The 19,820-nt window shown below is 57.3% G+C and overlaps 1 protein-coding gene across 11 annotated transcripts in view; it reads left to right on the top strand.

The window, feature by feature from the left end:
- Window positions 1-19,820, top strand: part of CAMK2B (calcium/calmodulin dependent protein kinase II beta) — a 78,198-nt gene that overhangs the window by 14,150 nt on the left and 44,228 nt on the right. For all 11 annotated transcript variants that reach the window (XM_029074795.2, XM_029074801.2, XM_029074793.2 and 8 more), the window contains exons 3-5: window positions 11,380-11,439; window positions 14,735-14,789; window positions 17,133-17,198. In XM_029074795.2, the coding sequence (XP_028930628.1) occupies window positions 11,380-11,439; window positions 14,735-14,789; window positions 17,133-17,198 (181 nt within the window). The remainder of the gene's footprint in view (window positions 1-11,379; window positions 11,440-14,734; window positions 14,790-17,132; window positions 17,199-19,820) is intronic.

The raw sequence follows: 19,820 nt of genomic DNA, 5'->3' as shown, positions 1-19,820 counted from the left end.
ACCTACGCACACGTACACAAACATACGTACACATACACACTTGGCCGAAAATGGCAGGCGCCCCGGCAACCACTCTCTGACGAGGGCTGGGAGCCGACAGGGACAAGGGGAACGGGTGAGCGCCGGTCCCGGCGGAGGGGGCGGGGCTCAGTCCGGGAAGGCTCCATGGAGGTGACGGCGACAGCCAGATTGGGCCACCTGAGCCACCGCCCTGGTCTCCTCGTGAGCCGAGCCCGGAGTCACGGCCGGGAAGGGGCCGGGAGCGGCCCGGGCTCCAATTCCAAGGGGCTTGTCCACCCGCGGGGCTCTGCTGCTGCTGCTGCTGCTGAGGAGGGTCCCAGAGACAACCTGCCTCAGGCCCGCAGACCCTCGCCCCCTTCCCCCCCTCCGCCCCCCCAGGTCCCCTGGCTCCTCAGGCCCCCAGCCCCTCACCCGCATCTGAGAGCTTGGCGGGAGAGGGAGGGTGGCTCGGTGCCACCCGTCCCCGCTCCTGTCCATGCGACTGCAGCCCCCGGCTCCATGACCCCCTCGGGACGTCCCCTGACCCGGACCAGAGAGATTTGGAACGGCAGGAGGAGGAGGAGGAGGAGGAGGAGAAGGACCCCAGCATGGGGCGGTCTGAGCGGCGGCCGGGTTTGAGGGGTGGTGTATGGAGCGGGGGGCGAGACTGTGGGTCCCTCCCAGCCACCCCTCCACCCCCTCACACCTGTCCCCACTTCCCCACTCTCCCTGGAGTCTCGTGGATCTGCAGCCCTCTAAGCAAGCAATCAATGAATCAATGAATCAATCAGTCAACCCACCCACCCCTCTATTGTTCTCCTTCCCCGCCGTCCTCCTCCTCCTCCCTCGCGCCGGTGCTGGGCCTCCCCCTCCCTGCCGGGCCCTTGCTGTCCTGGACGCCCGCCTCCGGCCCCCTCCCCTGCCCCTCTGCCTTTCCTGGTGGCCTTCCCCTCCTCTGCCCCCCGCTCGGCCTGGGCCCTGCCCCCTGCCCTCGGCCGGAGGGCGGGTGTGGAAGCGTTAGGTCCCGCGAGGCTGGAGAGGCAAGTGTGCTGGGCCGGGCTGTAGGGTGGCAGGTGTGAGCGGGCAAGTCCAGGCAGTGGCCTCCCCCGGAGGGGGGCCTTCTGTCCCCCGTCCCCCCCCGGGCGGGGCCCCGAGCCGGCCCGGCTCCCCGCACCCCCGAGCGAGCGTGTCCCGGCCGCGCGCGGGGTTAGCCGAGGACACTCCCGGCCCCTGCATTGCGGGAGAACGGAGCATGCTCAGTGCGGCCCCCGCTCCCGGCCGCTTCGGGGACTGACACCCCCGGCCCACGGCAGAGTCACCCCCCTGCACGCCCACCCTCCCCTCTCCTTCTACCCCCTTGTCCCTTTCCCCTCCCTCCTCCCCTTCTCTCTGCCCGTCTCCTCTCTTTCCGCTTCCCTTCTCCCCCTCCGTCCTGCCTGTCTCTGTCGCGGGTGAGGGGAGTCTCTGCCATAGGTGGGGGAGGGGAGATTCCCTCGGGGGTGGGGGGGGTCTCAGCCATAGGAGGGTAGGGGCCGGGAGATTCCCCGGGAGGGGGGGGGCTCTGCCATAGGAGGGTAGGGGTATAGCTAGGAGATTCCGGGTGTGTGTGTCTGCAGAAGCTGATAGGCGTTTAGCCAGGAGATTGCCTGGGTGGGGGTCTCTGCTATAGGAGGGTAGGGATATAGCCAGGAGATTCTGGGCGGGGTGGTGGTCTGCAGCAGCTGGTAGGGGTTTAGCCAGGAGATTGGGGGGTGTGGTGTCTGCAGTAGCCGGTAGGGATTTAGCCAGGAGATTGCCTGGGTGGGGGTCTCTGCCATAAGAGGGTAAGGGTAGAGCCAGGAGATTCTGGGGGAGGGGGGTCTGCAGCAGCCGGTAGGGGTTTAGCCAGGAGATTGCCTGGGTGAGGGTCTCTGCCATAAGAGGGTAGGGGTAGAGCCAGGAGATTCTGGGGGAGGGGGGTCTGCAGCAGCCGGTAGGGGTTTAGCCAGGAGATTGCCTGGGTGAGGGTCTCTGCCGCCGGGGGTAGGGGTAGAGCCAGGAGAATCCCTGATGGGGTCTATGCCGCAGAGGGTAGGGGGACATTCAGGAAATTCTCTGGTTGTGGGGGGGGGGGGTCGGTCTTTGTTGCAAGAGGTAGGCGTATATTAGGGAGATTGTATCTCGGGGAGGCAGTAAACTCTTAATGATGATGGTATTTTAAGGAATGCCACAGTTGTTGTTAATATTAAAATCAATATGCTTCTTCTTCACCGGGGTGGGGGATGGACTGGAAGAGGGGATGTGTTCGCCCCCCCGGAGCACGGGCTTCTGGGAGAGATGCGGGGACCAAGAGGCAAAATCGGAAAGGGAGCCAGGCGGCGAAGGCCTCCGGGCCGCTCCTCCGCTTCTCGGGCCCACGGGCGGGCCCGTCCAGCCCCACTCGCCTCCACGGGCGTTGGTGCCGACCCGGACCGGAGGGTGTAGTCCGGGGTCCGAATCCCTCCTTCCCTGACAGGCAATGGCCTTCCTCTGCCCTCTCTCAGCCCGAGTCTGCAATCTCGATGCGGCTTTGCAATTTCCACTCACCAAAACACTCTCGCTCGTATGAAATGTGATTATCTAATTTATGGATTATGCTCGGGGTTTGCAAAGTCTGTGCGCGCTCCCTTTCCCCCCCCCAGCTCTCTCTCTCTCCCTCCTCTGCCCTCCCCCCTTCCTCCTCCGCCCTCTCTCTCCCCCCGGCTCCCTCCAGAGGAACAGAATTGGGGGGCGGGGAGAGTGGGCGGGCCTGGGGGCTCACGCTGTTGATTTCTCGCAGCCCAGACCTCCGAGAGGATCAGTGCCAGGCCGTCAGCTGTGGGAGAAGCAGGCACAGGCGGGAAAGCGGCTTTGGGCTTCGAGCCCGGGGTTGGGGGCGGGCGAGGGGGCCGAGGGGAGGAGCCCCCCGAGGCGGGCAGGGGCGGCGGCGGTCGATAGGGGGCGCCAGCCACGCTGCCAGTGCCGGGCGGCCTGGCGCCCCCGCGTGGTGGTTTTGAGCCCGACAGAGTGGGCAGGCCCCTCACACGCGTGGGCCGGGGTCGCCCCGTCGGGTGCCTCGTCTTCCCCTACAGCTAGATATAGACGCGCTTTTAATAATAATAATAATAGTAATAATGATAATAATAATGATAATGGTATCTGTTAAGCTCTTACCATGTGCCAAGATCTGTTCTAAGCGCTGGGGGTGATACAAGGCTATCAGGTTGTCCCAGGTGGGGCTCACAGTCTTAATCCCCATTTTCCAAATGAGGTCACTGAGGCACAGAGAAGTGAAGTGACTTGCCCAAAGTCACACAGCTGACAAGGGGCGGAGCCGGGATTAGCACCAACGACCTCTGACTCCCAAAACCATGTTCTTTCCACCCTGCTTTTCGAGTGATGCTTCCGTCTTCCCTCTTAGACTGTAAGTGTCTCGATGGCAGAGGTCATGGTATTTGTTAATAGTAATTGTGGTTATTTGTTAAGCGTTTACTGTGTGCCAGGCACAGCACTAAGCACTGGGGTCGATACGAGCTAATCAGACTGGACACAGTCCCTGTCCTGATTGGGGCTAAGAGTCTTAATCCCCATTTTCTAGATGAGGTAACTGAGGCCCAGAGAAGTGAAGTGAATTGCCCGAGGTCACACAGAAATAAGTGGCGGAGCAGAGATTAGAACCCATGATCTTCTGACTCCCAGGCCCTGAATCTATCCATTACACAATACTGCTTCCTTCTGTCTATGTCCCAGGCAGCCAGAAAACAATACCCTTTTTGATGGTATTTGTTAAGTGGTTACTATATGCTAGGCACTGAATTAAGCACTGGGGTAGATGCAAACTAATCAGATTGGACACAGTCGATGTCCCATATGGGAATCACAGCCTTAATCCCCATTTTATAGATAACTGAGGCATGGAGAAATTCAGTGGTTACCCAAGGTCACACGGCAGAGCTGGGATTAAAACCTGAGTCCTTCTAACTCCCAAGACTGTCTCTATCCACGAGTCCGTACTTCTTCTCTGTCTACCCTGTAGACAGTAAGCATCCAGTACATACCCGATACATGCTGTTTCTGTATGGGGCAAAATTAAATATCTGAAATAGGATGTGAGGGTCTTGTGCTCACATTGAGTTCTCAGTCATCGTCAAGGTGTGTATGTGTGTGTGTGTGTGAGAGAGAGAGACCCCAGTTTATTAAGGAACCACATTGGTACTGGGTCCTTGGTTGTTAAAAGCTTTTCCCCATCAGGGGGTTAGCCAGCGGGATTACTTGGTCCCGACCGGGCAACCACGGTGGCAGCAGGTGAGGTTGAGGCTTAAATGGTGGAGTTCATTCTTGTTTGTTCCATTCTCTGGGCAGTGTTGCTGGATAGCAGGGAAACAGCTGCCAGAACCACCCCAGAGCCAGCTGCATTTCAACAGCAAGAGAAGCAGCTATGGCCATGGGCTGTAATCTGCTTTGAGATCTTCCAGGAGACAGAGGGTGACTTCTGTCAGGGTTGGTATTTCACCCCGAGCTCCGGTCATCAAAACCTAACAACCTGCGCTCCCGAACTCCCGTGGCAGAAAGTGCTACAGGTCGGGGTGGTCCGGGAGGCCCATGGAAGCGGCAGCTGCCTGGGGAACAGCAGCCTCTGGGATCTCCAGACCCCAGTGTGAGATGCTGACCCCACCAAGGCTCCCCGAACTGGCCTACGAGGCCATCTGGATTGTCCCACCAGGGTGTTCAGACTGACCCTCCAGGCTGCCTGGACCTGGCCCACTGGACGGTCCAGACTGGCCCACCAGGCCGCTTGGATTGGCCCAGCAAGCCAGGGTGCAGAGGAGACCGTCTCTGTCCTCTCTCGGTGCTCTGGGCCGTGGGGAACAGAGAGCCTACGTCAACCCCTTCACCAGCTCCTGCTGTCTGATTCCCCGGGTGGCGGCCGTTATCAGCTCCCGCTGCCCCATCCCACTTGGCTAATTTTAGAAGCTGAAACGAAACACTGGCTGGAGGGGGAGGAGGCAACTACTGACTAGAGGGAGGCTGGAAACAGGTAACTCATTCATTCATTCATTCAATTGTACTTGTTGGGCACCTACTGTGTGCAGAGCACTGTACTAAGCTCTTGGGAGAGTACAACACAATAAACAGACATGTTCCCTTCCCACAACGAGCTTACAGTCTAGAGGTGGGGAGACAGACATTACTATATATAAATTACAGGTATGTTCTTAAGTGCTGTGGCGGAGGGCCGTAACTATGGCTAGAGGGTGGGTTTTGGTTTATCTGTGACTTTGTTATCCTTGCTGTCTCGGTCCCAAGGGAGAATGAAGGTGTCAGGTGGCTGGTGTTGGGCCTTGAGTGGTTTTGCTGTTGGCTTTTCTGCCCTTCTGCTTTGTCTATAATTTCTGTCTGTTGTTCCCAGAGCACTATCTTGTGCACTCTCCAAAGCATTCAGTTAAGTGTCGTGCACTCAGGAGGTGCTCAGCTAGTACCACGGATGAGGCTGGTGTTAATGGGCTCTGGGTTTCTGTTGGCTTGTGTGTGTGTGTGTTTATGTTGGCTTGTGTGTATGTGAAGCAGCATGGTGTAGTGGATAGAACATAGACCTGGGAGTCAGAAGGTCATGAGTTCTAATGCGGGCTCTGCCACTGGTCTGCTGTGTGACTTTGGGAAGTCATTTCACTTCTCTGTGCCTCAGTTGCCTCATCTGTAAAATGAGGATTGAAACTGTGACCCCCAACTAGAACAGGGACTGGGTCCAACCCGATTTGAGTGTATCCACCCCAGTGCTTAGTACAGTACCTGACACATAGCGAGTTCTTCATAAATTCCATAATTATTATTGTTGGGTTTTTTTTGTGTGTGTGTATGCACAGTCCAACGGAGGAGTCTTTTCCTTTGTTGTATCCAAGTCCAGACCTGTTGAGACCCCCTCAGAGGTGGGCAAAGGCCCCCCCCCCCGTCGTCCCCGGGACCCCACTTTGAACCTCGGAGTTCTGGTCGCCCTATGGCAGGGGCCGGATCGTGGGCTTCCGGGGACAGGAGCAGCCGGTGGTGGAGACGCCTGGATTGAGTGCGGAACACTCTGTCTAGATTCAGCCGGTTACCGTGGAAATGGTTGTCGGGCGACAGGCCGAGGACGGGGCTGCGGGAGCCGGCCGCGGACGGGCTGGGGAGCTCCGACCGCCTGCTGCCCACCGCGCTCCCCGGCCCTGGAGCAGGAGAAGCGGCGCAGCCTGGCTCAGTCCCTTAATCCCGGGGGGGCGGGGAGTGGGGCGAGGGCCGCTTGGCGACGTTAAGGTTTATAAGATCATGAGACCATGAGCCATGCCTTTTGAGGGTCAGTCCAATGGTCAGTCCTGGAACTCTGCCCCTCGGGATCTCGGACCCTTGGAAGAGCCGTGTACTGGTGACCGTCCTGGACACCCGCCCTCCTGGTTAGGAATGGATCATCCACCACTGCTGTCTCTCTCCTCTCCACCCCCGACTCTCCCCCAGTGACCCAGCGCGGACCATCCACCACTCCTGACTCTCTCCTCTCCGCCCCTGACTCTCCCCCAGTGAGCCAGCACGGACCAGTCAGTCAACATCCCCCAAGCGGGGCCTTGGGGTGAGGCCGAACCTCTGGCCACTCGAACCCCTATTAGGCCTCGCTGCCCCATCCTCCCACCGCCTCCCTGTCGCTCCCCCTTTCCTCTCCCTTCCCGTGCCAATCCGCCCCTTCCCTCGAGCCTCCAGCGGGGAGGAAACGGGCCGAAGAGGCTGCCTGGGCTGTGGGCAGGGGGGCTTTGAGGAGGCCGTGGGATTGTGCGGGACGCCTCAGAGGGGAGCGGAGCTGTTCCTGGCTCAGGCGCACAGAGCGGCAGGCTCCCATCTCCGTCCTGCTTTCCTCCAGCCCCTCCGCCTCTCCCCCTCCCCTGTTTTCCTACAGAACCCGGGGGCGGGGGGCGCCCACTGCCAGGCGACACTGCCTGTCCTGGATGGGCTAGTTAGTCCGGGACCTTCCCTCGCCCCTCCCTTCTCTGGCTCCCTGACCCTCTGCCTTTGCCCATCTCCGTCTCTCTTTGCGTCTGCCTGTCTGTCTCTCTATCTAGCCCTCTGCCCGTCGCTAGTATCTGGTCTCCCTGCCCGTCTCTGGCCTCTGTCTCGGGTCTCTCTGCCCGTCTCTGGTTTCTCTGCCGTATCTTTCTCTCTGTCTCCCGCCCCCGCCCCCCCGCAGATTGGAGGAGCAGGTGGTGAGGAGAGGGAGGGGGCGGTGAGAGGGAGATGATGCCAGAAGCGGCCTTAACCCTTTCAGCCTAGCCGGCAGCCCCGAGAGATAAAGGATGGAGAGTTGGATAAGGCTTGGCGGGGGTGGGAGGGGTCTTCAGGAGCCGGGGAAGCCCCTCTCGGGGGTCCCCAGGCCAGAGGAAGCTCGACGCCACTGACCCCCGTCTCGGAGAGCGGATTGTCGTATCCCTCCCTCCCCTCGCTGCCCTCGAGCCGGCGACCCCAACCCCGCCCTCCGCCCCGACCCAGGCCCACCGCCCAGCGCTGACCCCTGGCACTGCCCGGCCTGCGCTGGCCCCAGAGACCGGATCGCCCTGGATCTGGGAGGGAGCCCAAGAGCAGCCATAAAACCCCTGCTTATAACCAGATCAGGGGTACATACACGAGCCGAGAAGCTCAAAGGAGGGCTAGCATGGGCGAGTGGATGGTGTGACAGAGATTGTGAGGGGTTAATTGGGGAAGACCTCCTGGAGGAGAGCTTAACAGGAACCATCCCTGCAGGGATTCCCACGGTGGGGAGCGAGCAGCGGCCTTAGAGGCGCTGGGTGTGTGGAGGGGAAATGGACAGCAACGCTGAAGGCAGATTAGAGCCCCTAGGGGAGTTTGGGGAGAGGCCTCAGAGACTCTCAGATCTCTGAACCCCATCGGGAGATCTCTAGGTTCAATCAGAAGTCGTTGGAGTCCTCGAGGTCCCCCTCCTCCTGACATTGCAGCTGGAGCCTGCGGCCACGGGACTGGAGAGTTGGGTGCTGTCTTCGCAGTTTTCAAGACTTTCGAAGATGATTCAGGGAGGTAGGCAACAGCTGTGGACGGCCGGGAGACACCACAGCGGTGGAGAGACCAGCCTGGCGGACAGTGGGCAGCAAGGGGGTGCTCTCCTGGAGCAGAGGCTCCCAAAAGATCGGGATGCCGAAAGACGGGCTCGGAATCAGAAGCGGGACCCAGACAGGGCAAACTAATCAGCGCAGGGAGCATCTAGTCTCGTGTGTCCGTTCTTAATAAATGCCATCATTATTATGACGATAGAATCAGAAGGCATAATGCCTGTCCTCAAGGAGTTTACAGTCTAGTGGGGAAGGAAGCCATAAAATTACAGGAAGAAGGTAAAAGAAAAATGGATATAACAGTAATGATGATGGTATTCGTTAAGCGCTTACTATGTTCTAAGCGCTGGGGTAGATACAGGGTAATCAGGTTGTCCCACATGGGACTCACAGTCTTAATCCCCGTTTTACAGATGAGGTAGCTGAGTCACAGGGAAGTGAAGTGACCTGTCCATAGCCACACAGCCGATAAGTGGTGGAGGCGGGATTAGAACCCACCACCTCTGACTCCCAAGCCCGTGCTCTTTCCACTAAGCAACGCTGCTCCTCCTTATGGAGAGGATATGTAGGTCAGTGTTTAAATAGTAGGGTGTGTAAATCGTTATGTATAGAAGTGCTGTGGGAGCAGAAGTGCTTCGGTAGTGCAAGAATGCTGAGGTGGTAGTTGGGGGCGATGTAAACTGGGGAACTGTGAGCGTAATCTGGGAAAGCCTCCTAGCAGAGGTGGGATTTCAGATGGGTTTATCCAGCCGCACTTGCATACATGGGCAGGATCTCGACGTCATTAGTCTCATGGGCAAACCCGTAAGGAGGCTAGAGGTATATCTACTCCGATCCTCCTACTCTTCTATTCTCCCATGCTCTCATTCCAGTGCTCCGCACACAGTAGGCCGTCAGATCCTTGAGGGCTGAGATCCCGCCTACTAACTCTGTTGTACTCTCCTCAGTGCTCAGTACAGTGCTCTGCACACAGTAGACTGTAAGCTCTTTCGGGATAGAGATGGGTCTACTGACTTTATTCTTCTCTCCCAAGTGCTCATTTCGGTGCTCCGCGCAAAGTAACCTGTCGGCTCCTTGAGGGCAGAAATCGTGTCTACTGATTTGCTGTCTTCTTCCAAGCACTCAGCACAATGCTCTGCACACAGCAGACTGCCAGTTCTTTCAGGACAGGGATCTTGTCTTCTAAATCTACTGTCCTCTCCCCAGTGCTCAATACAGCACTCTGCACACAGTACCAAAGCTAATATAGTGTACTCTCCCAAATGCTTAATACAGTGTTCTGCAAACAATGAGTCCTCAATAAATATGATTGACTGATTCCCTCCCAAGCACTCAGTATAGTGCTGTAAGTGCTCAATCGATATTATCGATTAATCTATTAGATTGTAAACTCCCGGAGGACAGAGATCCTGTCTACTAACTCTTGTCCTCTTCCAAACATCGTAGGGTGCTCTGCACATAGGAGATGTGATTTCAGAAGGGCTTTGAACAGGGGGAGAGTAGTACATAGCTTAGTGAGAAGCAGTATGGCTTAGTGGATAAAGCCCAGGGCTGGGGAATCAGAAGGCACTGGGTTCTAATCCCAGCTCCACCACATGTCTGCTGTGTGACTTCGGGCAAGTCACTTAACTTCTCTGAGCCTCAGCTACCTCGTCTGTTAAATAGCTATTAGCAGAGCACTGTATTAAGCGCTTGGGAGAATACAATACAACACTCCCTTCTGCATCGCCCTGACTTGCTCCCTTTGTTCATCGCCCCCCCCTCCGCCCCAAGCCGCACAGCACTTATGTACATATCTGTAATTTATTTATTTATGGTAATATTTGTCTCCCCCTCTCTAGGCCGTAAGTTCGTTGAGGGCAGAGATTGTGTCTGTTTATTGTTGTGTGGTACTCTCCCAACCACTTAGTACAGTGCTCTGCTCACAGTAAGTGCTTGATAAATATGATTGAATAGTAGGCGTTCAGTCGATGCATGGATTTATGGGTTAGTTTCTAGGCAAGGACTCCGGTCACAGAGGGGCTCTGGGGTAGAAGTCTTGGTTGTAAAATCTGCTTGGTGGAGTATTGGTTGGAATTATTGATTTCTGTTTGCCCACCCAATGGGATTGTGTTGCTTCCGACTTCTTCCCCAGAGGTGGGGTTGAATTGGATTGAGCTGGATGCGTGAAGCTACACTCCTTGTGTTGCTTCAATCTATGGAGGGAGAGAAATGGTACCGAGTGGGGTGCGGATGGAGGTCCCTGGAGCTGACACTCTCTGCAGGGAACGTATCTACCAACTCTGTTATATTGGACTCTCCCAAACACTTAGTACAGTGCTCTTCATGCAGGAAGTGCTTAATAAATACGTTTTGACTGGTCAATAGTGGAAAGGGTGTGGGGAGTACAGGACCGGGAGACTTGGGTTCTATTCCTGACTTACCTGACCTTGGGCAAGTCACCTGATTTCTCTGTCCTCAGTTTCTTCATCTATAAAATGGTGATTAAGTAGCTGTTTTTCCCCATGTAGGCTGTGAGCTCCATTTGGGACAGGGACTGTATCTGATCTGTCTATAACACATCTACCCCAGCACTTACTTAGTACAGTGCTTGACCCTTAAGAAGTGCTCAATAAGTATGCCAAATTCTATTATTGCTATTATTATTATTTGTAATAATAATAATAACAATTGTGGCATTTTGTTAAACACTTACTGTGTGCCAAATCATGTGCTAAGAGCTGGGGAGGATACCAGCAAATCGGATTGGAAACAGTCCCTGTCCCATATGGGGTCAGTCTCAATCCCCATTTTACAGATGAGGGAACTGAGACACAGAAAACTGAAGTGACTTGCCCAACATCACAAAACATACATGTACTTCCAAGCCTGTGCTCTGTCCACTATGTCATGTTGTTTCCCATTTTAGGAGACCTGGATTCTAGTCCCACCTTCACCATTTCTCTGGGCCTCAGTTTCCTCATCTGTAAAATGGGGCTAGAATTTCCATTCTCCTTTCCTCCCTCCTTCCCTCCCAGTGGGACTGTTAGGCCCAGGTGGGACAGCAACTGTGTCCAATATAATTATCATGGATATACCCCAGCATTAGCACAGTGCTTGGCACATAGTAAGTCCTTAGTGAGTACTTTCATTATCATTGTTATTATTATTGCTATTATTATAAGTGGCCGGTCCATCAATCCATGCCCATCGACCCAGAATGAGAAGTGCCCTGTCCCCATGAGGCAGTTAGCTCTGCCTCCTGGCTGTCCATGTCCATGGTGACAGCCCCAGACCGACCATCTCTGTCTTTTGTCTCCAGATCACCAGAAGCTGGAGCGAGAGGCTCGCATCTGCCGCCTCCTGAAACATTCCAACATCGGTGAGCATTTCTGCGGAGGGCACGGGAATGGTCGGGGAGCTGCCCTCGGGTGGCAGGGCACTGGACCCCACGAGCTCTAGCCCCAGAGGAAGGGGGATCAGATTGGCTCTGCAGGGGAGGGCAGAGGGGAGGTGTCTTATAGGCTTCTGAGGTGCTGGGCCCATCGCTCCTGGGAACCGAATCCTTGCCCCCAGAAACCATCTTGATCGCGAAGTTCTCCCAACTTCCCCAGCTCCAGGGGTCCCGAGTGGGTGGAGAATGGGCTCTCGGGGGGGAGGGGGGGTCTTTCTCTATCCTCACCCCGGGACGCCCGTAAGAGCCAGGGTGAGGGTGCCTTTGACCTTTGGCGACCTCCTTCCAGGGTGGCAAATGTGTGATTTTGATGGAGTGACAGACTCTGGGGCTGGAAAAACTGAGTCCTGGGACGTTCGCACCGGGATCCTGCTAGGTCCCAAAGCGAAGAATTCCCACCCGTCAGCTTCCAGGCTCTCCTCCCAAGGTTGCTCCTTACCTTTCTGTTCTCTGCCCCAGCCACTCCCCGGCTCACATCCCCAACTTCGTCCAAGATCAGCTCGACTCCGCTCCGTATTTGTGTCTACTTATCTCCCGTAGTAGCGTGTAAGCTACTTGAAGTCAAGGGCCGTGTCTTCTACTTCCATTATACATTACCAAATATATGGTACGATACTATGTGCACAGGGGACACCAGAACAGCTGTCTGCACACGGTAGGTGCCCAGTACAGCCCCGTGCACACAGAAGGCGCCTAGTACAGAGCTCTGCACACAGTAAGCACCACAGAGCTCTGCACCCAGAAGGTGGCCAGTACAGCGGTCTTATCCTAGGCACCCACTATTGTGCTCTGTGCACGCTGGGCGCCCAGCACAGCTTCTGAACTCAGTAGGGACCGTAGGGACCTCGCGTTAGGCTCCGCACACAGTAGGTGCCTAGTGTAGCGCTTTGCACGTAGTAGGCGGCCCCCAGGACGGTGCTCCGTGTGCAGCGGACCCTGGTGAATGAATGAATGAAAGGAAGGCGGCCGGGAGCTGAGCCTGCCGCGGAGCATCAGTGAGTGATGAACCAAGACAGCAGAGGGGTGGAGGGCGGGGAGGGGGGGTCTCTGGAGTGGGCTCGGGGGCCAGGCTTGGGCGGGGACTGATGGCGTCCCCGTGGACCGGGAACCTGGAGCGGGAGGCTTCCTCCGAGCGTTTCTGTGGGAGCGTGGCTCGCCCCTGTCAGTGGGTGCGGCGCGGGGCTGCGCCCTCGTCGGAGCGGTCCACGTGGCGCCCATCCCATGCCCGGGCGAGCCTCGTGGCGCCACGGCCCCGACGGGGGATGCCACGGGAGGCTGCGCCGAGGCGCCCTCGGCTCCGTCCCGAGGCTTCGGTGGCGGGGGAGGTCGCCGCGGGTCACCCCGGGCGAGGCGGGTTTTTGCCCCGGGTGTAAAACCCGTGGGACGGACAGAGGCAGGCGGACCCAATCAGCACCGCGGACAGCGAGGCGGCTCCCTCCCTTCATTCAATAGTATTTATTGAGCGCTTACCATGTGCAGAGCACTGTACTAAGCGCTTGGAATGGACAATTCGGCAACAGAGAGAGACAATCCCTGCCCCACAACAGGCTCACAGTCTAATCGGGGGAGAAAGACGGACAAAACAACATAATCACGATAAACAGAATCAAGGGGACGTACACCTCATTAACGAAATAAATAGGGTATAAATAGGCCATTCGTGCCTGGGCTCGGCCCGACGGGCGGCCACCCCGCAGCCGGCGGCCGGAGCCCGGAGGGGTGGCCGGGGGCCGGCGGGCCCGGGGGAGGACCCAGGTGGCCTGCCTCCCAGCCGGCGTCCTCTCTTTCCCCCCGGGCCTCGCCGCCGCCCCGCCCCTGGCATCTCGGGGAACCCGGGGGTCGGGGAGCCGGAGCCACCCCAGCTCTCGCCCCGTCCGGGGAGTCGGTCAGTCCGGCCCCGGGGGCCCGCGGCGCGGGGCGGCCCATTTCTGGCCCGAGCGGCCTCGCCCCAGCAAATCCCGCCGCAGGAGAGGCTGGGAAGGAGGGCAGTAGGCGGCCAGGAGGAATTTAGGGCAGGCAGCCCAAGGAGGAGAGGAAAGAGGGCCACGGCTACCGGGGCGGCAGCCTCAGCCTGGCCCGTCCCCTCCTGCACGGAGCGGGAGGGATTAGCGCCAAGGTCTCCTCCTCCTTTCCCTCCTCCTCTCCTCCCTCCTCCTCCTTCTCATCCCCCTCCTCCCCTTCTTCTCTTCATCTCCTCTTTCTCATCTCCCTCTTTTCCCTCCTCCTCTTCATCCCCTTCCTTTTCTCCCGCTTCCCTTCTCTCTCTCCCCCCTCCCTCCTCCTCCTCATCCCCCTCCTTCTCTTCATCTTCTCCTCTTTCTCATCTCCCTCCTCCTCTTTTCCCTCCTCTTCATCTCCTTCCTCTTCTCCCTCTCCCTCCTTTTCCTCCTCCTCCTCATCCCCCTCCTCCCCTCCTTCTCTTCATCTCCTCCTCTTTCTCATCTCCCTCCTCTTTCCCCTCCTCCTCTTCATGTCCTTCCTCTTCTCTCTCTTCCTTTCTCTTTCTCCCTTCTCCTCCTGCTCTTCCGGGCGCCTGTCCCGGCCAGGTGTAAGATCTCGGGATCCACCTCCCGAGTGCGTTGTGCGGCTCCCACAGGCCACTCAAAGCAATCTCGTTGTGCAATCTGAACTTCCTGACCCAGGCGCTGCCGCCCCAGAGAAGTCATTTGTCTGCAATAAATATCATGGAATAATCGATGGATTAGCCCCTCTCAGTGGCTAAGGCAGAGGCCGGGGCTGCGATTAATCTGTCCGTGAGTGGGGTAGGGCCACAAGGAGGGTCGGAGCCGGTCCTGAGGCCCTGCTTTTCTACAGTCGGGGTGCTCACTCACTGGGGTTTACTCGGGGAGATAATCTCGAAGACAGAGGGTCCGTAGTCGCGAGGGGACCGGTGCCTGGAAGCTCCACGAAAGCACTGGCCGCAACGGGCCACTTGAGTGATTGATTGATTGAGGATCCCGGTCCAGGGTCAGCAGGACGGCGGGGACGGCCTCCGCGGGTCAAAGCTGGGGGCGGCAGTGGTGATGGTGGTGTGGGGAATTCAGTTCCTTCTGGGGGGGCCTCTGAGCCTGTCAGAGGACCTGCTCTAGGGGTTCCGGAGGCCCCTTCCCCGGGGAAGCTGAGCGTCTGGACCCCAGGCCGGGCCCAGTTAGAAGCCGGGGCCCGCGCCGGGGGAACTTCAGTCCTCACGGTCTCTCTCCTTCCTTCTTTCCTTCCTTGGCAGTGCGTCTCCACGACAGCATCTCGGAGGAAGGCTTCCACTACCTCGTCTTCGATCTGTAAGTGGAGCTAGGGGTGGCGCTAGGTTAGCTCTGGGGGGCTGGGGTGCACGCCTGTGTTTACCGGTGGAGGTGGGACGTGGCTTTGTGTGTGCGTGTGTGTGCTTGTGTGTGTGTGCGCCTGTGTGCCTGTGTGTGCTGGACCTGTGCGGGGAGCTCCCGGTTGGGCCGCAGGGGTGCAGGCTGGCCCCGCCCAGCCCCCGCCCCACACCGGGCCGGCGCAGGTCGGTGCCGCGGCGCCTCGGCGGCTCCCGCTTCCTGCCGGATGGAGCGGAGATGACGCCAGCCTGCCCCCGGGCTCCCCGCTGGGCCCGGGATAAATTTAGCTGCTCTGACTCACAGCCCTCCTGGGCCCGCAGCGGCCCCGGCCGCTCTCCCCGGCTCCCAGGCCCCTGCCCTCTGCCCCCGGCCCACATCCCCCTGATCCCCGGCCTGCAGCCCCCAGCCCACATCCTCCTGGTCCCTGGCTTCCAGCCCCCCAGCCCACATCCTCCTGGGCCCTGGCTCCCGGTCCCCAGCCCACATCCCCCCTGGTCTCTAGCCTACAGCCCCCCAGCCCATATCCTCCTGGTCCCTGGCTTCCAGCCCCAAATCCACATCCCCCTGGTCCCTAGCCTGCAGCCCCCAGCCCACATCCTCCTGGTTCCTGGCTCCCAGGCCCCTGCCCACATCCCTCTGGTCCTCAGTCTCCAGTCCCCAGCCCACATCCTCCTGGTCCCCAGCTCCCAGGCCCCTGCTCACATCCCTCTGGTCCTCAGCCTCCAGCCCTCAGCCCCCAGCCCCAGTGTTTAGCATGCTTTATAGATACCTTTATTGTAAGCTTGTTGGGCAGGGAGGGTGTCTGTTATATTGTACTCAGCCAAGAACTTAGTACAGTGCTCTGCATACAGTAAGCGCTCAATAAATAGGATCGAATGAATGAGTAAATACAATGGACTGACCGAATGACTGACTCACTGGCTGAGGTGGTGGTGGGATGATAATATTAGTTCTCAACTCCGAAAACCTCTCCTTTTATAACTTGCTCCCCTAAGACTCTTTTCTCAGCCAGTGGCTGCGGGACCCAAGTGAAATACACTGTGAAATATAGAATATCACATGCTTCAATGTAGGGTTAAAGACTGCCTGGTCTCCCATGCCCTGTGGGAGAAGCCAGTTTAGATGAGCCATAGATGTTTCAGATTCCCTCCCTTTTGATGGTAATAACCGTAACAATAATAATAATGATAATCGTATCTAGTAGCACTGTGCTAGACACTGGGGAAGACATAAGAGAATCAGATCAGACCCAGTCCCTGCCCCACACAGAGCTCATGGTCTGAAGGGCACGGAGGACAGGTAGTTTATCCCCATTTTACAGATGACAAAACAGGACCAGAGAGGCTACATGTCCAAGGTCCCAAAGCAGGCAAAGGGCTACAGCCTGAGCCTCCTGACTCCCAGTCCGATGCTCTTACCACTGCACCACACTGCCTTCCTTTTGGCTTTATTATCTTGTGAGACCTCTATGCTTGCTTTCTTTGGGTCTGATCTGAGGTCCTGCTCTGCAAACTCAGCATGCCTTCTCCATACTTCCGACATGACCCTGCTCTCTTACGAATCGTTGAAGCCTAGTATTAGAAATACAAGCTCGAGTCACGCTGCATCAGAGAATAGCTCAGGGGAGGTGTAGAAATGGTGTGGGTGGCTGGGGGCTGGGGGCAGGGAGTTGAGAGGGGGGCTGCCTGGGGGAGAGGGGAGCCTAGCAGTCTCATGACTGCTGGGGAGTGGCAGGGGAGGGAGGTGTGTCGGGGGCGGTGGGGGGGAGGGGGGGTAATGGGAAGTGGGGAAGTTTAGCTGACAATTTAGCACCCTATTTCACATCCCTCTAGGGGACTGTAAAATCCTCCAGGGCAGGGATTATGCCGACTAACTCTACTGTACTCGGTTCCCGATCAGTTCCCTGCTCTGCCCACAGTAGATGCTCGGTCAGTACTATTGTTCGGTTGATTAGGTGGTCGGTAGGGATGATGGAACCCCTCGGTCAAGTTAGATTTATGGAACATATAGAGGGGTAAGATATGACCCCATATTCATATTCATGTCTTTTATTTATATTAATGTCTGTGTCCCCCTCTAGACTGTAAGCTCGTTATGGGCAGGAAACGTATCTGCTAATTCTGTTGTCTTAAACTCTCCCAAACACTTAGTAGAGTTCTCCACACATACTAAGTGCTCAATAAATATGATGATTGATTTATTGACTCGACTGCACCCCTGTCCTCTGCTAGCTCAGCTAGGTCCCCTCTAGGAGGGTGGTGGATGAAACTGGCTACCACATCTTCTGTCTGTTTGGGTTTCCAGGGTGACCGGCGGGGAGCTCTTTGAGGACATCGTGGCCCGGGAATACTACAGCGAAGCCGACGCCAGGTGAGTGTGGAGATCCCTCTGCTGCCTGGACCACCCTGCCCACCTCTCCTCTTCCCTTCCGCCCCCCTGCCCCTCCCCACCCCCGCCTCCCCCGCTTTTTTCTGTTTCCCCACCCCCTGCCTGCTGTATCTGTGCAACATTAACTCATTCATAACTTGGCCAGAGTGGATGGACAAAGACACTGTGTGTCAGCTCTGCAGGTGCGGCCCGTAGTCCCCTCCCCCCGCCCAACCTGATCGCGGTGGCCGGTCCACCTGATTGGGACAAGCTGTGAGCCAGGACTCTTCCCCAGAAAGGCCACGGCCTTGGCACCACTGGTCACCTTCCCACTGATGTCCAAATCGCTACCTGTTCTCCCTCCCCCTTTGATTGGGAGCCCCATATAGGATGGGGACTGTCTCCGACCTGATGATCTTGTGTCTACTGCAGTGCTCAGTGCACTGTTTGGCACATAGTAAGTGCTTAATGAGTATCATTATTATCATCATCATCATCACCAATGATGTCCCCATCACTGGTGTCCACCCCACTGATGTTCACCCCCTCCCCTATTCTCCCCCTGACTGATATTACCATTCTCTGCCTGCAGCTCCTGGAGATGGGGGAATTGGGGCAGAGATCAGCCTGGGAGGGACTAGGGCCCAGCTGCTGCTTAGTACAGTGCTTTGCACAAAGTAAGCGCTCAATAAATGCAACTGATTAAGTGACTGATCGGTTCCTGCTTCCTCGGGATTACACTCCTTCTCCTCCACCATCTCATTCAGGCCAGGTTGGATCTGCCTGGGGGGAGTTTTCCCAGGGAGGAGCTGAGGTCTTAATTTAATTATAGTATTTATTAAGCACTGACTAGGTGCCAACTCTGTAGTGAGTGTTGGGGTAGGTACAAGATAATTAGGTCCCACATAGAGCTCCCAGTCTAAGTATGAGGGAGTTGGATTTATAATTTAATTATAGTATTTATTAAGCACTGACTAGGTGCCAAACTCTATACTAAGATCTGGGGTGGGTACAAGATAATTAGGTCCCAGATAGGGCTCCCAGTCTAAGTAGGAGGTAGTTGCATTTAACCCCCATTTTACAGATGAGAAAACTGAGGCCCAGAGAAATTGTCACTTGCCCAAGGTCTCACGGCAGGCAATAGGTGGAGTTGGGATTATTATTATTAATAATAATAATGATAATAACGACAACTGTGGAATTTGTAAAGTGCTTACTATGTGCCAGGCGCTGTACTAAATTCTGGGGGGGATTCAAGCAAATCCGGTTCGACAGAGTCCCTGCCCCACGTGGGGCTCACAGTCTCAGTCCCCATTTTACAGATGAGGTAACTGAGGCACAGAGAAGTGAAATGATTTGCCCAAGGTCATACAGCAGGCAAGTGGCAGAGCTGGAATTAGAACCCCGGTCCTCTGATTCCCAGACCTGTGCTCTTTCCACTAGGGCACACTGCTTCTTAGTGGTTAAAAAGCAAAGGGCTTGCCTCTCCTCCTCTCTGGGCTGAGGGCCTTTCCAAAGGGAAGAGTTCAAGGGTTGGGCTTTCCCAGATCCCACGGGGACCAAGGGGATGTTCTCTATTTGGAGTCTGGGGGCTCCTGCCTGGCCTGGGACAGAAGGTGGGAGAGCAGAGGGAAAGCGGGCAGCTCGATCCTCTCACCAGGAAGTGAGCCTCGAGTCCCTCGTCCCCACCCAGGAAGTGAGGCCTGAATCCCTTGTCCTCTTCCAGGAAGTGAGGCCTGAGTCCCTCGTCTCCAGCCTGGAAAAGAGGAACAGGCAGCCCCCCGTGCCCTGCCAAGGGCTCACCCCGCTGAGGGTCTTTCTTGGGGGCTGTTGATTGGACTGGGGGTGGACCCCACTCTGCTGGGAGATGCCACTGGGGGCTGGAGAGAGGACGGGGCAGTGGCTAGACTGTGCCCAGCCTCTCTCCCAGGGCATCCCAGGGACTCCAGAGCCTCGGAGACTCCTACCGCCTGCCCGTCTGCCCGGTCCGGGGGGAGATGTCGGCCGGCCGCTAGGTCGGGAATACCAAGGGGTGGGGAATGACCCAATACAGGTGGCCAGAACCAGACAGCCGCCGCTCTGTCGGCCCTGGGGCTTCGGCCCAGCTGCGGCTCAGCCCCTGCCTTCTGCCCCTCAGTGGACAGGGGCATGCGGAGCCGGTAGGTCCTGGAGGCCTGAAATCAGCACAGCCCTCTTCGGGGCTCAGGTCTGGGCTGGAGGCACCCGCCCACGGGGACGGGGAAGATGGTTGGGGGTCTCTGGCATCGGCTCCTTTCGGCTGCCTTGGGGAAAACCCCAGAGGGGTCAGGATCTCTCGGCCCGTGCAGAACCGGAGACGGCACCAGCCCTCGCCCGTTCCGGAGCCCTGGGCTGGGAGCCCTGCCTTGGGTCCCGAAGGAAGGGGACCCCAGCTTATGGGCCGGGAAGCAGAACGCATTTCCTCTCGGTGGTGCTTTCAGCCTCATTGTCCCTTCTGAAGTGAAGTTTCTCTCTCCCTCCCAGTTTCTTCGGGGTGAGGGACGACTCTTGCCAGACTGCGGCTGGGTTGGGGGGATGCCCTGGACCATTGGAGCCCATCCCCAACCCCTCTGAGCCAGATCTGAGTCTGTTAGTGAGCCTGGGGAT

Source organism: Ornithorhynchus anatinus, chromosome 11 (genome assembly GCF_004115215.2).
Source record: "Ornithorhynchus anatinus isolate Pmale09 chromosome 11, mOrnAna1.pri.v4, whole genome shotgun sequence".
Taxonomy (NCBI): Eukaryota; Metazoa; Chordata; class Mammalia; order Monotremata; family Ornithorhynchidae; genus Ornithorhynchus; species Ornithorhynchus anatinus.
This window is presented reverse-complemented; position numbering and strand designations above follow the sequence as displayed.